This window comes from Amaranthus tricolor, chromosome 6, assembly GCF_026212465.1.
Source record: "Amaranthus tricolor cultivar Red isolate AtriRed21 chromosome 6, ASM2621246v1, whole genome shotgun sequence".
NCBI classification, from domain to species: domain Eukaryota; kingdom Viridiplantae; phylum Streptophyta; class Magnoliopsida; order Caryophyllales; family Amaranthaceae; genus Amaranthus; species Amaranthus tricolor.
The window spans coordinates 9,967,453-9,986,319 of NC_080052.1; the positions used below are offsets into that span (position 1 = coordinate 9,967,453).

The 18,867-nt window shown below is 34.0% G+C and overlaps 1 protein-coding gene across 2 annotated transcripts in view; it reads right to left on the reverse strand.

Moving 5' to 3' along the window:
- Positions 1 to 4,221: 4,221 nt before the first annotated feature.
- Positions 4,222 to 18,867, reverse strand: part of LOC130816041 (uncharacterized) — a 28,850-nt gene continuing 14,204 nt past the window's right edge. For both annotated transcript variants that reach the window (XM_057682611.1, XM_057682612.1), the window contains 2 exons: positions 14,245 to 14,346; positions 4,222 to 8,196 (listed from right to left, as the gene is read on the reverse strand). In XM_057682611.1, the coding sequence (XP_057538594.1) occupies positions 5,674 to 6,924 (1,251 nt within the window). In that variant the 5' untranslated portion in view covers positions 6,925 to 8,196; positions 14,245 to 14,346 and the 3' untranslated portion in view covers positions 4,222 to 5,673. The remainder of the gene's footprint in view (positions 8,197 to 14,244; positions 14,347 to 18,867) is intronic.

Sequence of the window (18,867 nt, forward strand, 5' to 3'; positions counted from 1 at the left end):
GGAGAGGAAGGTTCAATAGGTGTCGGCTCAGGTATGTTGTCAGATGGTGTTTCATCAACCACAGTAGCCTTGCGCTTTAAGGCCAACCTCCTACTCTTCCTTTGCATTGACTTAGCCTTTTTCCTCATAGCCAACACAATCTCTTCATCACTGGAATCACTGCAGAGATTGTGAGGAACATTTTCATCCAAGGCTTCTTTTTGCTTATCTTTTTCCCCCTTACTTGCAGCTCCATCCTGTTCCTCTTTCTCAGATTTTTCAGTATGTTCAGAGAGAACAGGATCTTGTTCCTTTTCTCCCTCATTCTCCTTGTCCTCCTTTTCCTCCTTTTCTTCTTCGACTTCTTCAGCCCCTTCTTCTTCAGATTCAACTTCTACAACCCCCTCATGCATCAATATTCCCTCATCATTCAATTTCAAATGCAAATTTTGCAAACATTTAGCACCAATTTTCATGTTGGGACCCATTGGGAACTCCAACCCTTCCAATGGAACCTTAAATTTTCTAAAAATCCAGGTTAGCAACCCTCCATAACCAGTGAAACTTTTCTTTTCAATGCAATCTGATAAATGAGAGATCATCAATGAAGGAAAATTTATTTTAATGTGTTTTTCCATGCAGTAAATTAAAGTGGCGTCACGCAAACTCACTTGACTACGTTTTGAGTTTCGTGGTAAAATGAATCTGCGAGCAACATTGTACAACAACTTATGCATAGGAGAAAGAACATTGTGACTAATTTTCCCTTTTTGATCAACTCCTAAAAATTTTAGAATTGTTCGTTCATTGATACCAGAAAATGAAATCTTCGACCCAATATAATATGTATCAAAACCAACATTGGGAACATTAAACCATTCCCTAATAAAGCACTGTTAAATTCAATTTTAACAGTTTTAACAACACTAGAACACATTCCGCCATCATTGGAGAAATTTAAAATAAATTCTCTCATTAGGTTTGGAAAAATTGAATTGCAACTGAAGTTTGACATCAATGATTCCCATTCTTGAAACTTTAAAATGTCATGCAATCTAGGAAAGTTAGTAGAATCATACCAATATTTATCCAACCCGAATCCTACTGTCATCTCCTTTGAAACCTCTTCAGCACTGTTTGGATCAACATGCTTTGAGCGCTTAACTACTCTGGAAGATGAACCACCTGTTGAAATCTTTCTTTTGGTACTTGTGGGTTCAGTGGAGTGTTTTGGTGATTCTTGTGTGGTTTCAGTTGGTGTGGGTGGTGCATCCTGCAGTAATGGTGGTGGAAGAACTACTCTTAGTGGTTTTGGTTGGTCGGGTATACATGATTTGGTAGTTTTCTTGCCTGATTTAGATGATTTGAAGGTTTTCATTTTTTTTGAATTTTTGAAGGTTTTGAGAGAAGGAAGAAGGACAGTTTCTTGAGTGAGAAATTGAGAGAAGGTTTGGGAAAGTAGAGTGTAATGACGTAAAGGAGGGGTTTTTAAATGATTGAAGTGACGGTTACTCCTCCAAGTCCCACTTTATTGCCCTTTGCATTGCTTGAGTGAAGAAAACCGTTCTCCCAAAAATTTTAGTTTAAGTTGGCCGAAAAAAAAATAAAAATAAAAAATGACATATGAATAAATTATGAAATATGAGTATTAAAATAAAATAAGAAGAAAAAGGATAGGAAAATGATGAATAAAAAAAATTATAAGGAAAATAATGAACATATTGCATTGGTCTGATCAAATTAACAACATGCAAATAAGAAAACATTCATAGTACAAACTTTATTACGTGTTTACCTGATCCATGCAATAATTGATTTTCAATCAAGATATTGAGATTGATTCATGACCTTTTCATTCTCATGATGCTTCAATGGGAAATATATGCAACTAACTTTAGTGGAGCTTGATCATACCAAGTTCCAATCTCATCTTTTCATATTGTTCCCTAGGAAGTGGTTTGGTCAGAATATCTGCAACTTGTTCATTTGTGTTAACATGCTTTAATATAATATTTTTGTGTTCTACGTTATCCTTAAGAAAATGATGTCTAATATGTATATGTTTAGCACGAGAATGATGCACTGGATCTTTGGATATACATATGGCACTGGTATTATCACAATAAATAGGAATGCATTCAACTTTAATACCAAAATCTCTTAGTTGCTGTTTTATCCAAAGCATTTGGGAACAGCAAGCTGCTGCTGCTACGTATTCAGCTTCGGCAGTGGATAATGCAACAGTATTTTGCTTCTTGGAACTCCATGAAACTAAACATGAGCCAAGAAATTGTACCATACCTGATGTACTTTTTCTATTTACAAGATCACCTGCATAATCTGCATCACTAAAACCTTTTAAATCATAAACATCACTTTTAGGATAAAATAAGGACAAGTCGTCTGTTCCCTTCAAATATCTTAAAATTCGTTTGACTGCCGTGAGATGTGATTCTTTAGGATTTGATTGAAATCTAGCACATAAACCAACACTAAATGAAATATCGGGTCTACTTGCAGTTAGATATAATAAAGAACCTATCATGCCTCGATACATTGTTTGATCTACGTTAGTTCCTTTTAGGTCTTCATCTAATCTAACATTTGTAGCCATGGGTGTATGGTTGGTTTTAGCATTTGTTAGACCATATTTCTTTAGAAGTTCTTTTATATATTTTTGTTGATGAATGAAGATACCATTTTCGGTTTGTCTAATTTGTAACCCAAGGAAGAAATTTAGTTCTCCCATCATGCTCATTTCAAATTCTGTGCCCATTAGGTTAACAAATTCTTTACATAATAAATCATTAGTGGCACCAAAAATATTATCATCAACATAAATTTGAACAACCAAAATATTAGAACCTTTATTCTTAAAGAACAAGGTTTTGTCGATTTTTCCTCTTACAAAGTTGTTTTGAATCAAAAACTTTGAAAGTCTTTCATACCATTGCCTAGGAGCTTGCTTCAAGCCATATAGGGCTTTATCAAGCTTGTAGACATGATCAGGACAAGAGGTATTTTCAAAACCTGGGGGTTGTTCAACAAAAACTTCTTCATCAAGAAAGCCATTTAAAAAAGCACATTTCACATCCATTTGATATAATTTAAAATTCATGAATGCAGCAAAAGAAATTAAAATTCTAATAGCCTCTAACCTTGCTACCGGAGCAAATGTCTCAGTATAATCAATACCTTCTTGTTGATTGTACCCTTTGACCACGAGTCTTGCTTTGTTTCTTACAATTATTCCATGCTCATCTAGCTTATTCCGAAATACCCATTTCAAACCAATTACCTTCTTGCCTTTTGGTTTAGGTTCTAAGTGCCACACTTTATTTCTTTCAAATTCATTTAATTCATCTTGCATGGCTACTATCCATTCGGAATCCTTTAGAGCTTCTTCGTGATTTTTGGGTTCAAGTGATGATAGGAACGCAAAGTGTGCACAAAAGTTTCTCAGTTGGGATCTGGTTTGTGTTCCTTTATTCATATCACTTATAATCAGATCAAGAGGATGATAACTTTGGTATTTCCAAGGTTTAGGCACAAATTCTCTGGAGGGAACAGTAGCATGTTCTGTTTCAGCATCTGGATTTGCATTTTGTTCAGCTACTGGATCATCTTGGTCAGCTGCGGGAACAACTGGATTGGGAACAGTCTGCTGGTCCTGTTGTTCTGGCAGTTCCTAGATTTGGTCAGTTTCTTCTGCCTCTTCTTGTGTAGACTGTTCACTTGCTGTTCCATGATCTTGCACTTTAATTCCTTCATCATCATCTTCCAAGTTTGCAAGACCTATTTTAATATTACTTGTTTCCTGTTCACTTGTTGAAAAGTTAGTTTCATCAAAAATTATGTGAACAGATTCCTCTACACACATTGTTCTCTTATTATAAACTCTGTAAGCTTTGCTATGTGATGAATAACCGAGAAGTACTGCTTCATCACTTCTTTCATCAAACTTACCTATATTTCGTTTTCCATTCACATGAACAAAACATTTGCATCCAAATACACGAAAATAGGAAATATTTGGTTTAACACCTTTGAGTAATTCATAGGGTGTTTTAGAAGTGATTGGCCTTATCAGTACACGATTCAATATGTAACATGCAGTATTGACGGCTTCTGCCCAAAAATTCCTAGGTAGACCACTAGCAATCAACATGGTCCTAGCCATTTCTTCTAAGGTCCTATTTTTCCTTTCTACCACTCCATTTTGTTGTGGTGTTCTAGGTGCGGAAAATTGTGATTTATGCCATGTTCATTGCAATAATTCATGAAGTTTGAATTTTCAAATTCTTTCCCATGATCAGACCTTATGTGAACGATTTGATTATTGGTAGATTTTTGTATTTTATTAGCAAAAGAAACAAACTCATCAAAAGCTTCATCTTTGCTTACCAAAAATAAGGTCCAAGTAAATCTACTAAAATCATCAACTATGACAAACACATATCTTTTGTCACTACAACTTTGTGTTCTCATAGGTCCACATAAATCCATATGAATTAATTCTAATGGTCTAGTGGTAGTCACAACGTTCTTTGATTTAAAGGATGACCGCACTTGTTTTCCTTTAGCACAAGGATCACAAACTTCATTTTTAAGGAATTTTATTGCAGGTAATCCTCTTACTAGGTCTTTTGATCTTAATGTGTTAATCAATGAATAACTAGCATGACCTAGACGTTTGTGCCAAAGAAGTGGGTCTTCTTCAATAACACTTAAACACGTTAGACTGTTTCTGGGAACAGTGTCCAGGTCCACCACATAGGTGTTCCCTTTTCTGATTCCCTCCAGCACAGGGTCTCCTGTACTGTTCCTAGAAATTATGCATCGTTCAGAAGTAAACTTAACAGAGTTACCTTTGTCGCAAAATTGAGAAATACTTAACAAATTGTGTTTTAAATTCTCGACTAAAAATACGTTATCGATGGCATGGGAACTAGACCTTCCAACCTTTCCTTTGGCAATTATCTCACCCTTCATGTTGTCACCGAAGGTTACTGTTCCCCCATCATAGGCTTCAAGTGAGAGAAATTTAGATTTGTCACCCGTCATATGCTTGGAACACCCACTGTCGAGATACCATGAGTTGTTCCCCCTCACTTGAACCTGCAAAGCAAACTAATGGTTAGGTACAGGAACCCATTCATCCTTGAGTTCCTTGTCGACAATACTTGAATCACATTTCTTAATCCATATTCGTTCGACATAATTTTTATTTGCTTTGATATGCTGTTCCTTCTTTATACATTGATGTTTCAGGTGTCCACTTTTACCACAGAAGGAACATATTTTGCTACTAGGGAGATCTACATAGACCTTTTTCTTTTTATCATTCTTCATATAGCCTAGTCCTTCTTTACTTTTGATTTTAGCATTTAGAATCCATTTGGGAATTTCATTGAATTTCCCTTTTCCTCTTAAGTTTATTTTATTTTTCAAATTTTCATTTTCAATTTCGTAGGATTCTAATTTTGATTTCAACTTTTGAAATTCAGTGTTAACCATGTGAGTAGATATATTGTTTGCATCTTTACTTAATCCTAACAATCTGTTTTGATTCACTTCGATACTAAGGAAAATAAATTCTTGTTTCAATTTCTCAATTGTCTCTTTCAAAACAACATTCTGATCTAGCAAATTAAAAAATCTGCTTTGTACATCTATTCCAAATGAATTTAGATATTATACATGATCCTTGTTTGAGTTGAGGTCTTTCTCAATTTGGAGACACTTAGCTGTTTTTTCATTCAATTTTTCTTGTGTCTCTAACAACAATTTGATTAATTTATTCTTACTTAAATTAGACAGTTGTTTAGAAGATGGACTAGAAGACATTACCTCTTTTTCCTTAGACTCTTCATGAGATGCCATGAGACACAGATTTGCGGTTTCTTCCTCCACTGGAGCTTCTGTCTCAGCCTCGCTCTCCGTATCACCCCAAGCTGCGATCATTGCCTTTCTAAAATCAGTTTTGAAGTTTCCTTTCTTATATTGTTTACCAACTTCTCTTGCTTTTCCCTTGCCCCTCTCATTTTTCCATTGAGGGCAATCCTTGATGAAGTGATCAGTGCTCCCACACTTGTGGCATTCAAAATTTGTCTTCAAGTTAGCAGTTCCTTTTTCTTTGTTGTTTCTTTGATTTCTATATCTGCTGTTCCTGAAGAATTTTTTGAATTTACGTGCCAACATAGCAGCTTCCTCTTCACCAGCGTCTGACTCTTCACTATCATCTGCTGCCAGAGCCAGTCCTTTGTTACGGGAACTGTCAGCTGTTCCCAAATGCAATTCATGAGTCATGAGGGAACCAGCCAACTCTTCCAAATTAAACTTGGTGAAATCTTTGGACTCCTGGATGGCTGTGACCTTAGCTCTCCAGCGTTCGTCTTGAGTAAGACTCCTAAGTATTTTCCTAACTTGTTCATCAACGGGAATGATTCTACCAAGAGAGACTAATTCATTCGTAATATTTGTGAACCTAGTGAACATCTCTTGAATGTTTTCCCTCGGTTCCATGACGAATCTTTCATATTTGGACATTAGCAAGTCAATCTTGGATCGCTTTACTTCACTAGTACCTTCATGGGTAACTTCTAGCAGGTCCCAAATCTGCTTAGCGGTTTTGCAACCCATAATACGATTGCGCTCATTTGGACCAAGCCCACAGTGAAGTAACTTGATAGCAAGAGCGTTCATCTCCATCTTTTGAAAATCTTCTTTTTCATATTCAGTGATTGGTTTTGGAACAGCTTTATTGTTGGAGTTGATGGTCGTCACCTCAAAGTCTCCAATTTCAATGACTCTCCAAACTTGATAGTTTTCGGCCTTTATGAAGATTTTCATTCTATTTTTCCAGTAAGTATAGAATTTCCCATCGAACATGGGTGGTCTTTGTGTGGAGTACCCCTCTTCCATGCGCTCGTTCATCTTCAACATCTTTCCAGGGAACAGGATACTGCTCTCAGGATTTCCTGATTAAATGAGGAACAGGGCTCTGATACCAATTGTAGGAATGCTAATGGATGATCGAATGCAAAAAGAGGGGGGGTGAATTGTTGTGTAGTAGGTTTAAGATTTTTTCCTCTAATTTTTGCGGAATTGTATCAAGTAAAGAACAAAACTTAAACTCAAAAACGAAAAGAAAAATAATAAAGGAGACAAAGATTTTACGTGGAAACCTTCTTGGCCTAATAAGAAGGAAAAACCACGACCCCCCGGGATTTCAAAATTCTCACTATGTTAAGGCAATCAATTACAATTACACAAAACAATGTTTGCTTCACTTGAAGCTTCTCAATTCTCTAAATGCTTCACTCTAAATGCTTCACTCAAAGCTTCTCTACTTAGGCCTACTTCTCTTCTCTTCTCTTTCTCTCCTTCTCTTTCTCTTCTCTCGATTCTATTCTCTATTCCCTTAGACTTCCCATAAGTCTAATTACAACAAAACAATCAATTACCCTTTACAAGGCCAATTCTCATGAAGATTAAAATTAAGTAGTTGCTCAAGAAAAATATAATGAATTAATTGGCATTCAAAAACAGAAAATATTTTTCTTTGAATAATCTCCCTTAAATGGACACTCTCTATTCATATCCGCTTAACCGTAGCTTCCCTCTTTTATAAAGGGAACAGCCGTCAGTGCACTCAGCCCACGTTCTCCATGAGATGCACTTATCCCACGACTTCCATAAACTTACTTGCTCCCAAAGAAAGTGGGAAGTTAGTTGAAAGTAGGAGTGGAACATAACTGCTGTACAATTAATATTATATGGGTTAAAGGAAGATCCTAAAATGTAGGAGACTAATTCAAAGTAGAGAACAAGTCTCTTGGATGTCCGAGTTTATAGGAGATAAACAAGGAATTAGTCTTCTCCATGTTTTTAGGCGTATTAAAAATATTTTGCCAATTAATAAATAAATTTAATTAAGCAACTAATTAAATTTTAACCTTTTACATTAACTAAAAACAGAAAACATAATTTTCGTAACTTCCAGTCAATGTCTTCTTCAGACCTGTATCGTGGGGAACAACGCACTGTCTCCATCTACAACTTTCGTCAGGACTTCAACTCTAGGAACAGTAAACTGACTTCTAAAGCAATTGCCCAACTTTTTGGATATTTGAGACATGTACAACTTCCACGAATCAAGTCATAGGCTTCATCAACGATTTAAATTAAACCGGATATATACCTACAAAACAATCTCTAAAAATATGTTTGTTTATTTAAAAGTGAAGTCATCATCAAAACCTTAAGAGGCCAACAAATTCTTTTTTTTGCAAACCAGAATTTGTCACATGCTTAGTATGGGATAACAAATAAATGGTACAAAAGAGCCAGGGTGGCATCAATATGCAATGTTGGTCCAGAATATTAATTTTTATTTTTATTTTTGAGTTTTTGGGGCTGATTTTCATTAGTATAAGGGGGAATGAATTTAGTTTCTAGAAATCAGCAAGTTCATTGTATTTGCTAGAAGAATTTTGATACATGAACTCTAATTAATTTATGAATTTGTTGACCAACAAAGGGGGATGTATTGACTGAAATAGGGGATGTATTTGAAAGCTTCTAGAATCTTGTATTCACCCTATATAAAGAAATGTTTTGTAATCAAAAAAATTCAGATTTTGTTTCAAAATATAAACCTTGAGTTTTATGCATTGCTTTTCTTCTTGTGTTTGTCCAAAGAAATAGTAATTTCAATTATCACTTTGAGTTTGTCTTGATTGTTAATTCTTAGGAGAGATTGAGTGTGTCTTGTCTCTAGCCTAAAACCCCAAATCATTGAGTTTGTTCTTGTGATTTGGCTCATATCAATATTCTTCTACTATTCTTTCTTATCTACTCTTTTAAATCAGAAACTTTTAAATCTAAATTTGTTCTTCCTAATCACACTTACATCAACATTGTTGAGTAATCCAACAAACTACTACATATGTATACAAGTCATTAACAAACATTTCCAAATCAAATTCCTTGTTCACTTGGTAATCATTTATAAACATTATTTTATCCAAATCAAAACTCTTTTAAAAGATCGTTTGGTATCGACATAAATACGGCTATGAACCTTTAGTTCATAACGAATCAAAACACGGCTATAACTTTACAAGTTAATAGCGTAAATCAAAATGCGGCTATTACTTTACAAGTCAATAGCGAAACAATACGGCAAATGACAAATGTGATATCCTTTTCAAAACAAACAAAACTTTATGTACCAAATGTATTTATTCAAAACTCATATTAAATCAATAATTTAACAGCACTTAAAACGTGGGAATATATGGACCGTCAGGAAGTAGGCTTGATCTAAATCCTGAGAACACGGGTGATCGTCATCACCGAAAATACGGTTCTTGCAAGAACGAAACGGGATCGAGGGCTCGAGACCGATCCGAATAACCATTACCTATTATCAAGCTATAGGATTTCATAATAACCCGGATATATATATCCATTGCCATTTCCTAAAAACGAACATTTTTCAATGTCGAACATTTCAATATAAAACAAAACAATTATTCAATTGATTTTCTTAGAAATCAACAATCATACCTCATTTTCATATATATATATATATATATATATATATATATATATATATATATATATATATATATATATATATATATATATATATATATATATATATATATATATATATATATATATATATATACTCTTGTTTTAGTTTTTAGAGAGATAGATTCTTTACATTCTCAATCAATAAAATCCTTCCCCTTAATCTTCTTTGAGAATCATCTTGTACAATCAATATTATCTTGATTCTTCTACTGCAAATCTTGCAGTTTCTCATGATATCAGAGCAAGTCTTGCTCTTACTGCTTCCGTTTTAATCTCTTTCTTCATCCTCTGATTTCTTCTTCATCCTTTTAATGGCTGCTTCAGAAACGCCATTTTCAAAACATGCAGAAACGCCTATAACAATCAATGCTGAAATTCCGATAACAAATAATGCTGAAATTCCAGTTCAAAGCAAGGTGAATTTCAATTTTAATGATCCTTATTTTCTTTATTCTTCTGATATTTCACAACATTCAATTTTTGCTCTTGTTTTCTCGGGTTCCTACTATGTAAACTGGAGTAGATCTGTGAAAATGGCTTTATATGCAAGAAACAAGGAGCGTTTTATTGATGGAACTCTTGTCAAGCCATCGTATCATCAACTGATTTCAAGAAATGGATGTGAAATGACTACATTGTGAGATCATGGATCGTCAATTCCATGGAGAGAGGTATTTCAGAAACTTTCATGTTTGTTGATTCAGCTTGTCAATTATGGAAGGAAGTTAAAGATAGGTATGGCCAAAGCAATGCACCTCAATTATTTGATCTACATAGATCTCTTTTTCTTACTGAGCAGAATGAATCTTCCATTACTGAATATTATGCTAAAAAGAAGAGAATATGGGATTAAATTCATGACCTAGAAGGTTTTCCTGATTGTTCTTGTGGAGTTCTTGCTGATTGTTCTTGTGGAATTTTAAAAAAAATCTTAGATGCTGATAATAGAATGAAGTTAATTCAATTTCTTTCTGGTATTAACCCTACCTATGATCAAGTTAAGACAAACATTTTTAGTACTGATCCTTTACCTAACATCAATAAAGTCTATCATATTCTTCAATCCGTTTAGAGACAACACAAAAATAACCTTTATACAAGCCAATCTAGTGAGATCACTGCTTTTGCTGCTCATCAATTCAAACCTAATAATTCTGCTGGTATGAGGAAGGATTCCAAGAAAACTAAGTTTGAAAGAATATGTGAGCATTGTAAAGGCAAAGGTGACACAATTGATCAATGTTTCAAGCTTATAGGCTACCTTGAGTGGTATTCAAACAAGAAGTTTAAATTCGTTTCTAAAACAACTGCAAATGTTCATGTTGATAATCCTGGCATTCTTGGATCTGTCCCTTGTTCTGGTTCTGGTTCCTCAGGAAAGGTGTCTTCTTCTGTTATTGATCCTCAAATGTTATCAATAGTATGCAAGGAGGTCATTAAATGCATGAATCAATCTTCCATCTCTACTGATCCTCTTACTTCTTCTTATGCAAATGTGAATTTTGAAGGTATTTTTTTTGTTTCTGATGTTGATTCTAATTCTCCAAATATTCCTGCCAATTCTTGGATTATAGACACTGGTGCATCTGAACATATGTGCTCTAATTCTAAATTTTTTTCTTCTCTCCACTCTTTGCATTCTCTTATTCTTGTTGGATTACCCGATGGTTCAACAAATACTGTTACTCATTCTGGATCTATCAAACTTAATTCTGATATTACTCTTGACAGTGTATTGTTTGTTCCTTCTTTTAAACATAATCTTTTATCTGTTGGACAATTGCTTGATAATAACAATCTTCTTGCTAAGTTTACTGATCATTCATGTATATTTCAGGACCTTACAACTAATGAGATCAAAGCCACTGCTGTGAGAACATCAAGCTTATATCTTTTGTGTCCTTCAGATTCTTCATATCATGTTCCGCCTAATAAGCTTGTTGTAAATACAGCTTGTTCTTCTTCTAGTCTTGGTTTACTTCATGCAAGATTAGGTCATGTTTCTTTTTCTACTATGAAACATATTCCTCATGTAATAATCAATAATAATAACGAGAATTTTCATTGTGAATCTTGCATTTTAGGGGAACATCATAAGTTTCCTTTTCCTATTTCATCCTCTCAGGCTACTGCATCTTTTGAGCTTATTCATATTGATCTTTGGGGTCCATACAGATCACCTTCCTTATCAGGAGCCACATATTTTCTTACTATTCTTGATGATTACACTAGAACCACTTGGACACATTTACTTCACAGCAAACACCAAGTGTTTCATATAATTTCTACTTACCTTGCCTATGTCTCAAATCAGTTTAACACCACTGTTAAAATCATATGAAGTGATAATGGGACTGAAAATTTCCAAGAATCTTGTAGTTCTCTTTTTGCTTCAAAAGGCATTATACATCAAAGGAGTCTTCCTCGTTTACCTCAACAAAATGGCAGAGTTGAGAGGAATCACAGGCACCTTTTAGAAGTTGCTAGAACACTAAGATTTCATGCTGGATTACCTATTAAATTTGGGGTGATTGTTTATTGACTGCCACATATCTCATAAACCTCATGCCAACCTCTGTCTTGAATTGGAAAACTCCGTATGAATTACTCATGAACAAACCTGTAACTTTTGATCATCTCAAAGTTTTTGGTTCATTATGCTATCCTGCTCACAAAACTACTGATAAATTTGCTCCTAGAGCTAAAAAATGCATCTTTTTAGGTTATCCTTATGCTTAGAAGGGATACAAATTGTATGATTTGAATCAACACAAAATTATTCTTAGCAGAGATGTTATTTTCAAAGAACATATTTTTCCTTATAAACAACAACACACATCTACTTTTACTTCTCAGCAACCCGAGCTTATTTTTTCTTCATCAGACATTTCTGATGATACTCCTGTTTTCCAGCATATTCCTCCTATTAATTCTCCTTTAACTTCTTCTTTCAGTTCTCCTCAATCCACTAATCCTTCTTCTACATATGTTTTTGATCAGTCCAATAACTTTACTGCTTCCCCTGATAATTCTTCTTCTTCTTCTCCTCTCATTCCTGCTCCAAGAAAATCCTCCAGAATTCCAAAATTCCCTTCCAAATATCAAGATTTTGTTACCAATATTCCTATCATCAAACCTTTAACTACTCCACAAGATATACCATCTCCCTCCTCCTTATCTTTTAATGTTCATATAGAACCTTCTCTTCAAAATATGTCTTCTGCAGACTTAGATAGTATTTCTTCCATGCTATCTGTTTATGAACCCAATTCTTACAATAAAGCTAAAAATGACCCTAGATGGATCAGTGCCATGAACAAAGAACTTGAAGCTTTGGAAACCAATCATACTTGGGAGTTAACCACTTTACCCCCTGATAAGACTGCTATTGGTTGCATATGGGTTTACAAAATTAAATTTCAAACTAATGGATCTATGGAGAGATGCAAAGCTAGGTTGGTAGCTAGGGGTGATAAACAGGAGAAAGGGAAAGACTATAAACACACTTTTAGTCCAGTTGCAAGGTTCACCACAGTGAGAACAATTATTGCCTTAGCTGCTGCTAAGAACTGGAGTATTCAACAGATTGATATCAACAATGCCTTTTTACATGGCTATATATCAGAAGCTGGACCAATTCGAGTTTGGATTAAGAGACGTTTGCGGGACAATAGTCTACGTAGAGCAAGTGCAATAGGCAATGATTCAAGGGAAACCGTAACATATGTGAGTAATCGCTAGTAGTGTTAGACAACTTGCACTGTAGCTGTTTGGGTGATTAAACATCAACCTAGTCACCAAAAAAATCAAGGGAAAAACTCACTAGACGTGGAGGATTTAAAATTTTAAATATGCTGGGAAACACACACTCTAGAGAAAATTGAAACCAGTATGATGAACCAAAAAAAAAAGACTAACCAACTGGTGGAATTGTGCAATCGACCTAGAAGAATGGGTCACCCAGAGGAACGATTTTTAAAAACTTACCAGAATAAGATGGGCCTATCATACCCTTGATTCCTTCAGAACACCAGACTTAAGGGTCTACGGGTAAATTATATGTGTCTAGAGCAGATACCTTGTCATCTAGATCAAAGGGCTATCCTAAGGGTCTGAGTTGGACCAATTAGGGTCTTGATCAAGAGACATCTAAGGTAAAATAGTTTAGGTCATTGGCTGTCTAGGTCAAAAGGTGTAACAATCTGAAACTACAACTGATTAAACAAGATTAATTTAAACTAATACGGAAGTTTAATGCTTATATCGGGCTATTACATTGATAATATAATCAATTACTCAAATGATTATATTATCTACAAGACATTTATCAAGAATTTAAATATTAAAGTTTACAATCTTTGAGAGATGTAAAGAAATTACATTATAAGAAACATTTGAACCGATTTAAAATATATAAAATTCAGCAGAAAATTCGGCAGAAAATTCGGCAGATGTCTGTTTGTAAATCGGATAAACCAAAATATTTCCTTTTGACTTAAAGTCACCCTACAAGTTCCAAACCAACATTTTAAAATTATAACCAATCAGTGGCACAAGAGCCGAACATTCTAAAATCACATCACCTCATAGGGTGGAACCTTTTCTCCAAAAATCCAAAATAAGTGCTAAAATAATTTTAAGTAAAAGATTTCCTTTACTTACATTCTTTTATGTGATTGGTTGAGATTATTTTAATAATTGCTAATCTTTACGCTTTCAGCTGCCATTGACTTCGTCAATCTCAATCTTCTCAAAATCTGTCCCCTATCAGAACAGATTCAAAGAACAAAACCACATAGTCAGCTTATGCTGAGTACACATTTAACATAGCTTAAATCCTCTCACAATCCAACCAAAATACCGATTATATGTAACATATAGCGGAAAAGAAATTTTATAACTATATTTACACAAAATGATTGGGCACCGTTTTCTAACTGTACAACTCTAACCTTCAGGTAGGTCATGTATCGGCATGTAGTATTAGCTAAACAGACTGAGCTAGATCCCATACTATAAATCTGAATACATTTGCAGGTAGGATTTATTAATCATATCCTACAAAACATTTATTTTTGCAAACACAACACTATATAAATACATTATAAAATATTTTTCTTTATTCTTTATTTTCTATTTTTATAAATCAAATATCTTTCTACTTTCTTTGCCAAAACATTTTCTTTAAAGATTAGAAATCACCATTCAATAGATAGAACTTTCTTTTCTGTTTTATTTACAAAAGCAACGAGTCATCCCACAAAATGCCACGACTCGTCGCACATCTACTAATCTCAGCATAATAGTCCAGAGCCAAAGCCACAAGTCGTCTCATCTATGTCGCGACTCGTCACATACATTCTGATCTGAGCACTGCGTTCTAGAGGCTGAGCGACAACTCGTCTCCAACTTGCCATGACTCGTCGTACATTCACTGAACTCACATACCCCAGGCAGAACAAAAGCGACGAGTCGTCGCCCTTGATATCACGAGTCGTCGCTAGCACGTCAGGTGCCTTTTTCGTGCGTTTTGAAAATTAGTTTTTGGAGCCACTATAAATAGTGGTAGTTATTTTTTTTATATCATTAAGTTAGTTTTTAATTTTTAATTTTTGAGAATTTTTCTTTTTGTTCTTCTCCATCGAGAGCTCTTTGTTGTTAAACTCTATTATTACGTTAAATTTCCTTGCAATTTACATTTACGTTCTTCTCAATTCGTAAGTTTTCTTTATTTATTGCTTTATTATTTATCTTTGTGCATTGAAATCATTCATCATTTTCATGTTTAGTGTTTCAATTAAGTCGTCATTCATCATGAATTGCATTTTCATTACCATGTCTAATGAGTAGTTTTCCTCTCTAGGGTTAGGGTAAAAACCCTAATTCGAAGCATGGGATGATATTTTATCGATTAATTGTGTGAAATTTAGGTCTATAATTAACCTATGCTTAATGAATTTTAGTTTAAATATCTTTATTAACCTTTTTCAATAAACGGAAGTTTGAGATTAGGATTAATTTAGGATTGAGATATATTTAAGTTAAATTCCTATTAGTTAGCGAATAAAACGAAAGTTTGAGGATTAACGCTAATAAGGTCTTAAACAGATGTTGATCAATACAGCGAAAGCTTGAGGTTAATTAGATCACGTTTAATTATGCAAATGACTCAAATTCATACAATTATGAGAGTAATTGACTCCCATGTTAGAATTAAGTGATTCCCGACGCCCTAGATTTGTCATATTATTATTATCTTCGTATTAATCATTGTCTTAGCTTTAATTATTAGTTTTATTTGCATTGGAATATTAGTTTCTCAACCCAACTACTTTTTGATCCGTGTCTCGTAGTCATAAATCGAACAAATTAGTTAACTCGCTTCCCTGAGATCGAACCGTTTAGCTACACATACACCGTGCGCTTGTGGTTAAAATAAAATTTACACATCAAGTTTTTGGCGTCGTTGCTGGGGAGGCGACGGATAATTCTTTTGTTTTATTGATTGATCTACTTGCCACTTGCTTGTTGTTCCTCTCCTAGACCCTTTTGTGTTTGAATTCTTTGAATGCATAGAAAGGCTCAATCTCTAAAGCGATTCGACCTAGAGATCGAAGCTACTGCCCTTAGAATGAACGCTGAACGCGTAAGGCGGTTAAGGCGACAACAAGACCAAATGGCCAATAACGACGCTAACCAATCCTTTGGCCAATTGGGTGTGCCCACGCTCACCCAAACTTCCATTCCATGCATCGTCAAACCCAATTTCGGTACAGAAAATTTTGAATTGAAGCCTCACCTTATCCAAATGATTGAGAGGAACCATATCGCTGACTTTATAGAAAGATGTGACACTATCACTGCTAATCCGAGCCCGCTGGTATATAGGACCTAGGAGGAACTGGCCAATGGCTTTTTGGTCAAATTCTATCCCCCACTGTAATAAAGTTTAATTATAAGTTTATTAAGCTGACTGGGGTTATTAAGTAAGTTAATTCGAGTAATAATATTATTTGATAATATTGACTCAAGTATTTGATTTGTTAACATTTTCAAGAAAGAGGTATATTTTATTTAATGCAAAAAATTCGTATAAAGAGTACTTTGATAAAAGTGTATTTTGATTATATTTTATTAATTGATTACTATCTTATCTTTATAAAAATAAATTTAAATAAAGTATTGAAAAATAAATTCATAAATGCAATCCTTATTCATACAACCAATTACGAAATTTTACTTATTTCGTAAATCGTTTATTATACCCTTACAGCATGTTTTATATAAGATTGTCTTACGACGAGATGACTTTGATAGAATTTAATGGGTCAAAGCTGAAAATAAAACCAATCTTATCCCCATCTAACCGACATACCCTTACTCCCTCATACAAAACCCACGGCTCCCACTCCCTCTCTTACCCTAACTCCCTCTTCTATCTCCCTTCTTCCTCCATTCTTTCCCCTCACAGGAAAAATCTCCTACCGTCACCACCAGGCCAGCCAAGGCCGCAGCAGGCCACAAAGCCCAGCAGCCGCCTGCTTTCTTCTCCTCCTCCCTTTATTGTTGGTAACCACTTTTCCCTCTTTTGTTGTTTTGTTTTCAAATTTAAATGTTAGAGTTTTGTAATTGTGTAACACCCCGTAATTTATCGGGTTTAAAAATAAATAAAATATAATAAAATAAAGTATAACAAAATAAAATAAATAAGTAATATTAAACTATACTATTTTATATAGTTAATTATAATAAATAAAGTAAGTTTAATTTTATCGGTAACAAGTTTTATCGCGTACGATGTTATCCTGTGACGTTTCTTTGTTGTTTTAACAAAAGTATAATAATTAATTAATTAATTTAAAAAAAATATATTATAATGGAAGGGAGGTGAAGGGGTTTTGGAGGGTATGGGAGGAGTCTTGTAACTCCTCTCATAATGGTGTAATTAGGATTAATTACGTTCGTCCTTAATTTCCCATATTAATCCTAAACATCCTTTGTATTCCTCACACTTCAAAGCCTCAAGTGAATAAAGAAAAAATCAGAAAAATTTTCCTCTTCCTTGTGCTCTTGCTTTCGGTATTCACAAACAAAAAAAAAAAAAAAAAAAAAAAAAAAAAAAAAAATTTGTTCTCTTGTTTTTGTCATTCAACCTTTTGATCAAAGGGGTAAGTTTAATGGAATTGCTAATTGTAGATTTTATATACAAGGTTTTCTAAGATGAATTATATTTTATGTATGATGATATCCTATGACTTTGAGGAGGATTGAGTATATTTTTATGTAATTTTCTTTAATAATCTTTTAATAACTCTTAATTTTGTTAAAAAGATTAGGTTATGTTTCTTGATTTATATTCTTTAACAAAGTTTAAATTTGTTATAAGGATTGAGTTTATGTTGATATTTAAATAAATTTCTTTTATGGTTTAAATTTCTCTAACTAGATTTCAATTTGTTGGTAGAAATTAAGTTGGTATGGATTAAGTTATGTAGTCATCCAATGGTTTAATAATCCTTTAACAAAATTTGATTTGCTTGAAGGATTGTGTTATATTTATATATATGTGTCTTGATTTAAAAGGGTGATTTAGTTTTGTAATTTTCTACAAAATTGAATTTGTTAAGAGAATTAGGTATTTAATTTAGTTATCATAATTTATGAAATTTCAAGTCTCTTGAAGGATTTTTGTGAATGTGACCTTGCTAGAATTATTTTGGTCATGAGATTTAAAAGAGAGAAAGGGGTTGTTAATGTATATATAAAATAATAATAATGATGAATAAAAAAAAATATATATATATATATGTATATGTAATCGGGCAGCAGCTGATCTGCCTCATTGAAATGCCGACCCCGAAACGTTAGTTGTTTTCCGTTACGTTAAAAACTCGTTAAACGCTTAAGATAATTAAAAATAGTAAATGGATGTTAGTAATTACGAAATTTGGTACCCAAGGTAATTGACGCGATCCGAACGCATTGGCGAAGTCGAATTTTTCATTTGAATTTTTTAACCTGTCCGAACTGGCCCTCAAAGTTTCTGGTCAGAATGCGAAATTTGGAACCTTTGGGAGTTCGATGTAAACAATTAAAAATTATCACCTCTTAGTGCTATTTCAGCGTATGGAGTGGATTAAATGTGTAAACACGTCCTAATATGTGATCGTTTTGTGTGTGTGTTATTTAGGACCTCGATTCATAAGACGGCGAAATTTCTGTCGTGCTTGAATATTGTTGTTTGCAGCGCTTAAAGGTTCACGCTTAGACCATACTGTTTATATG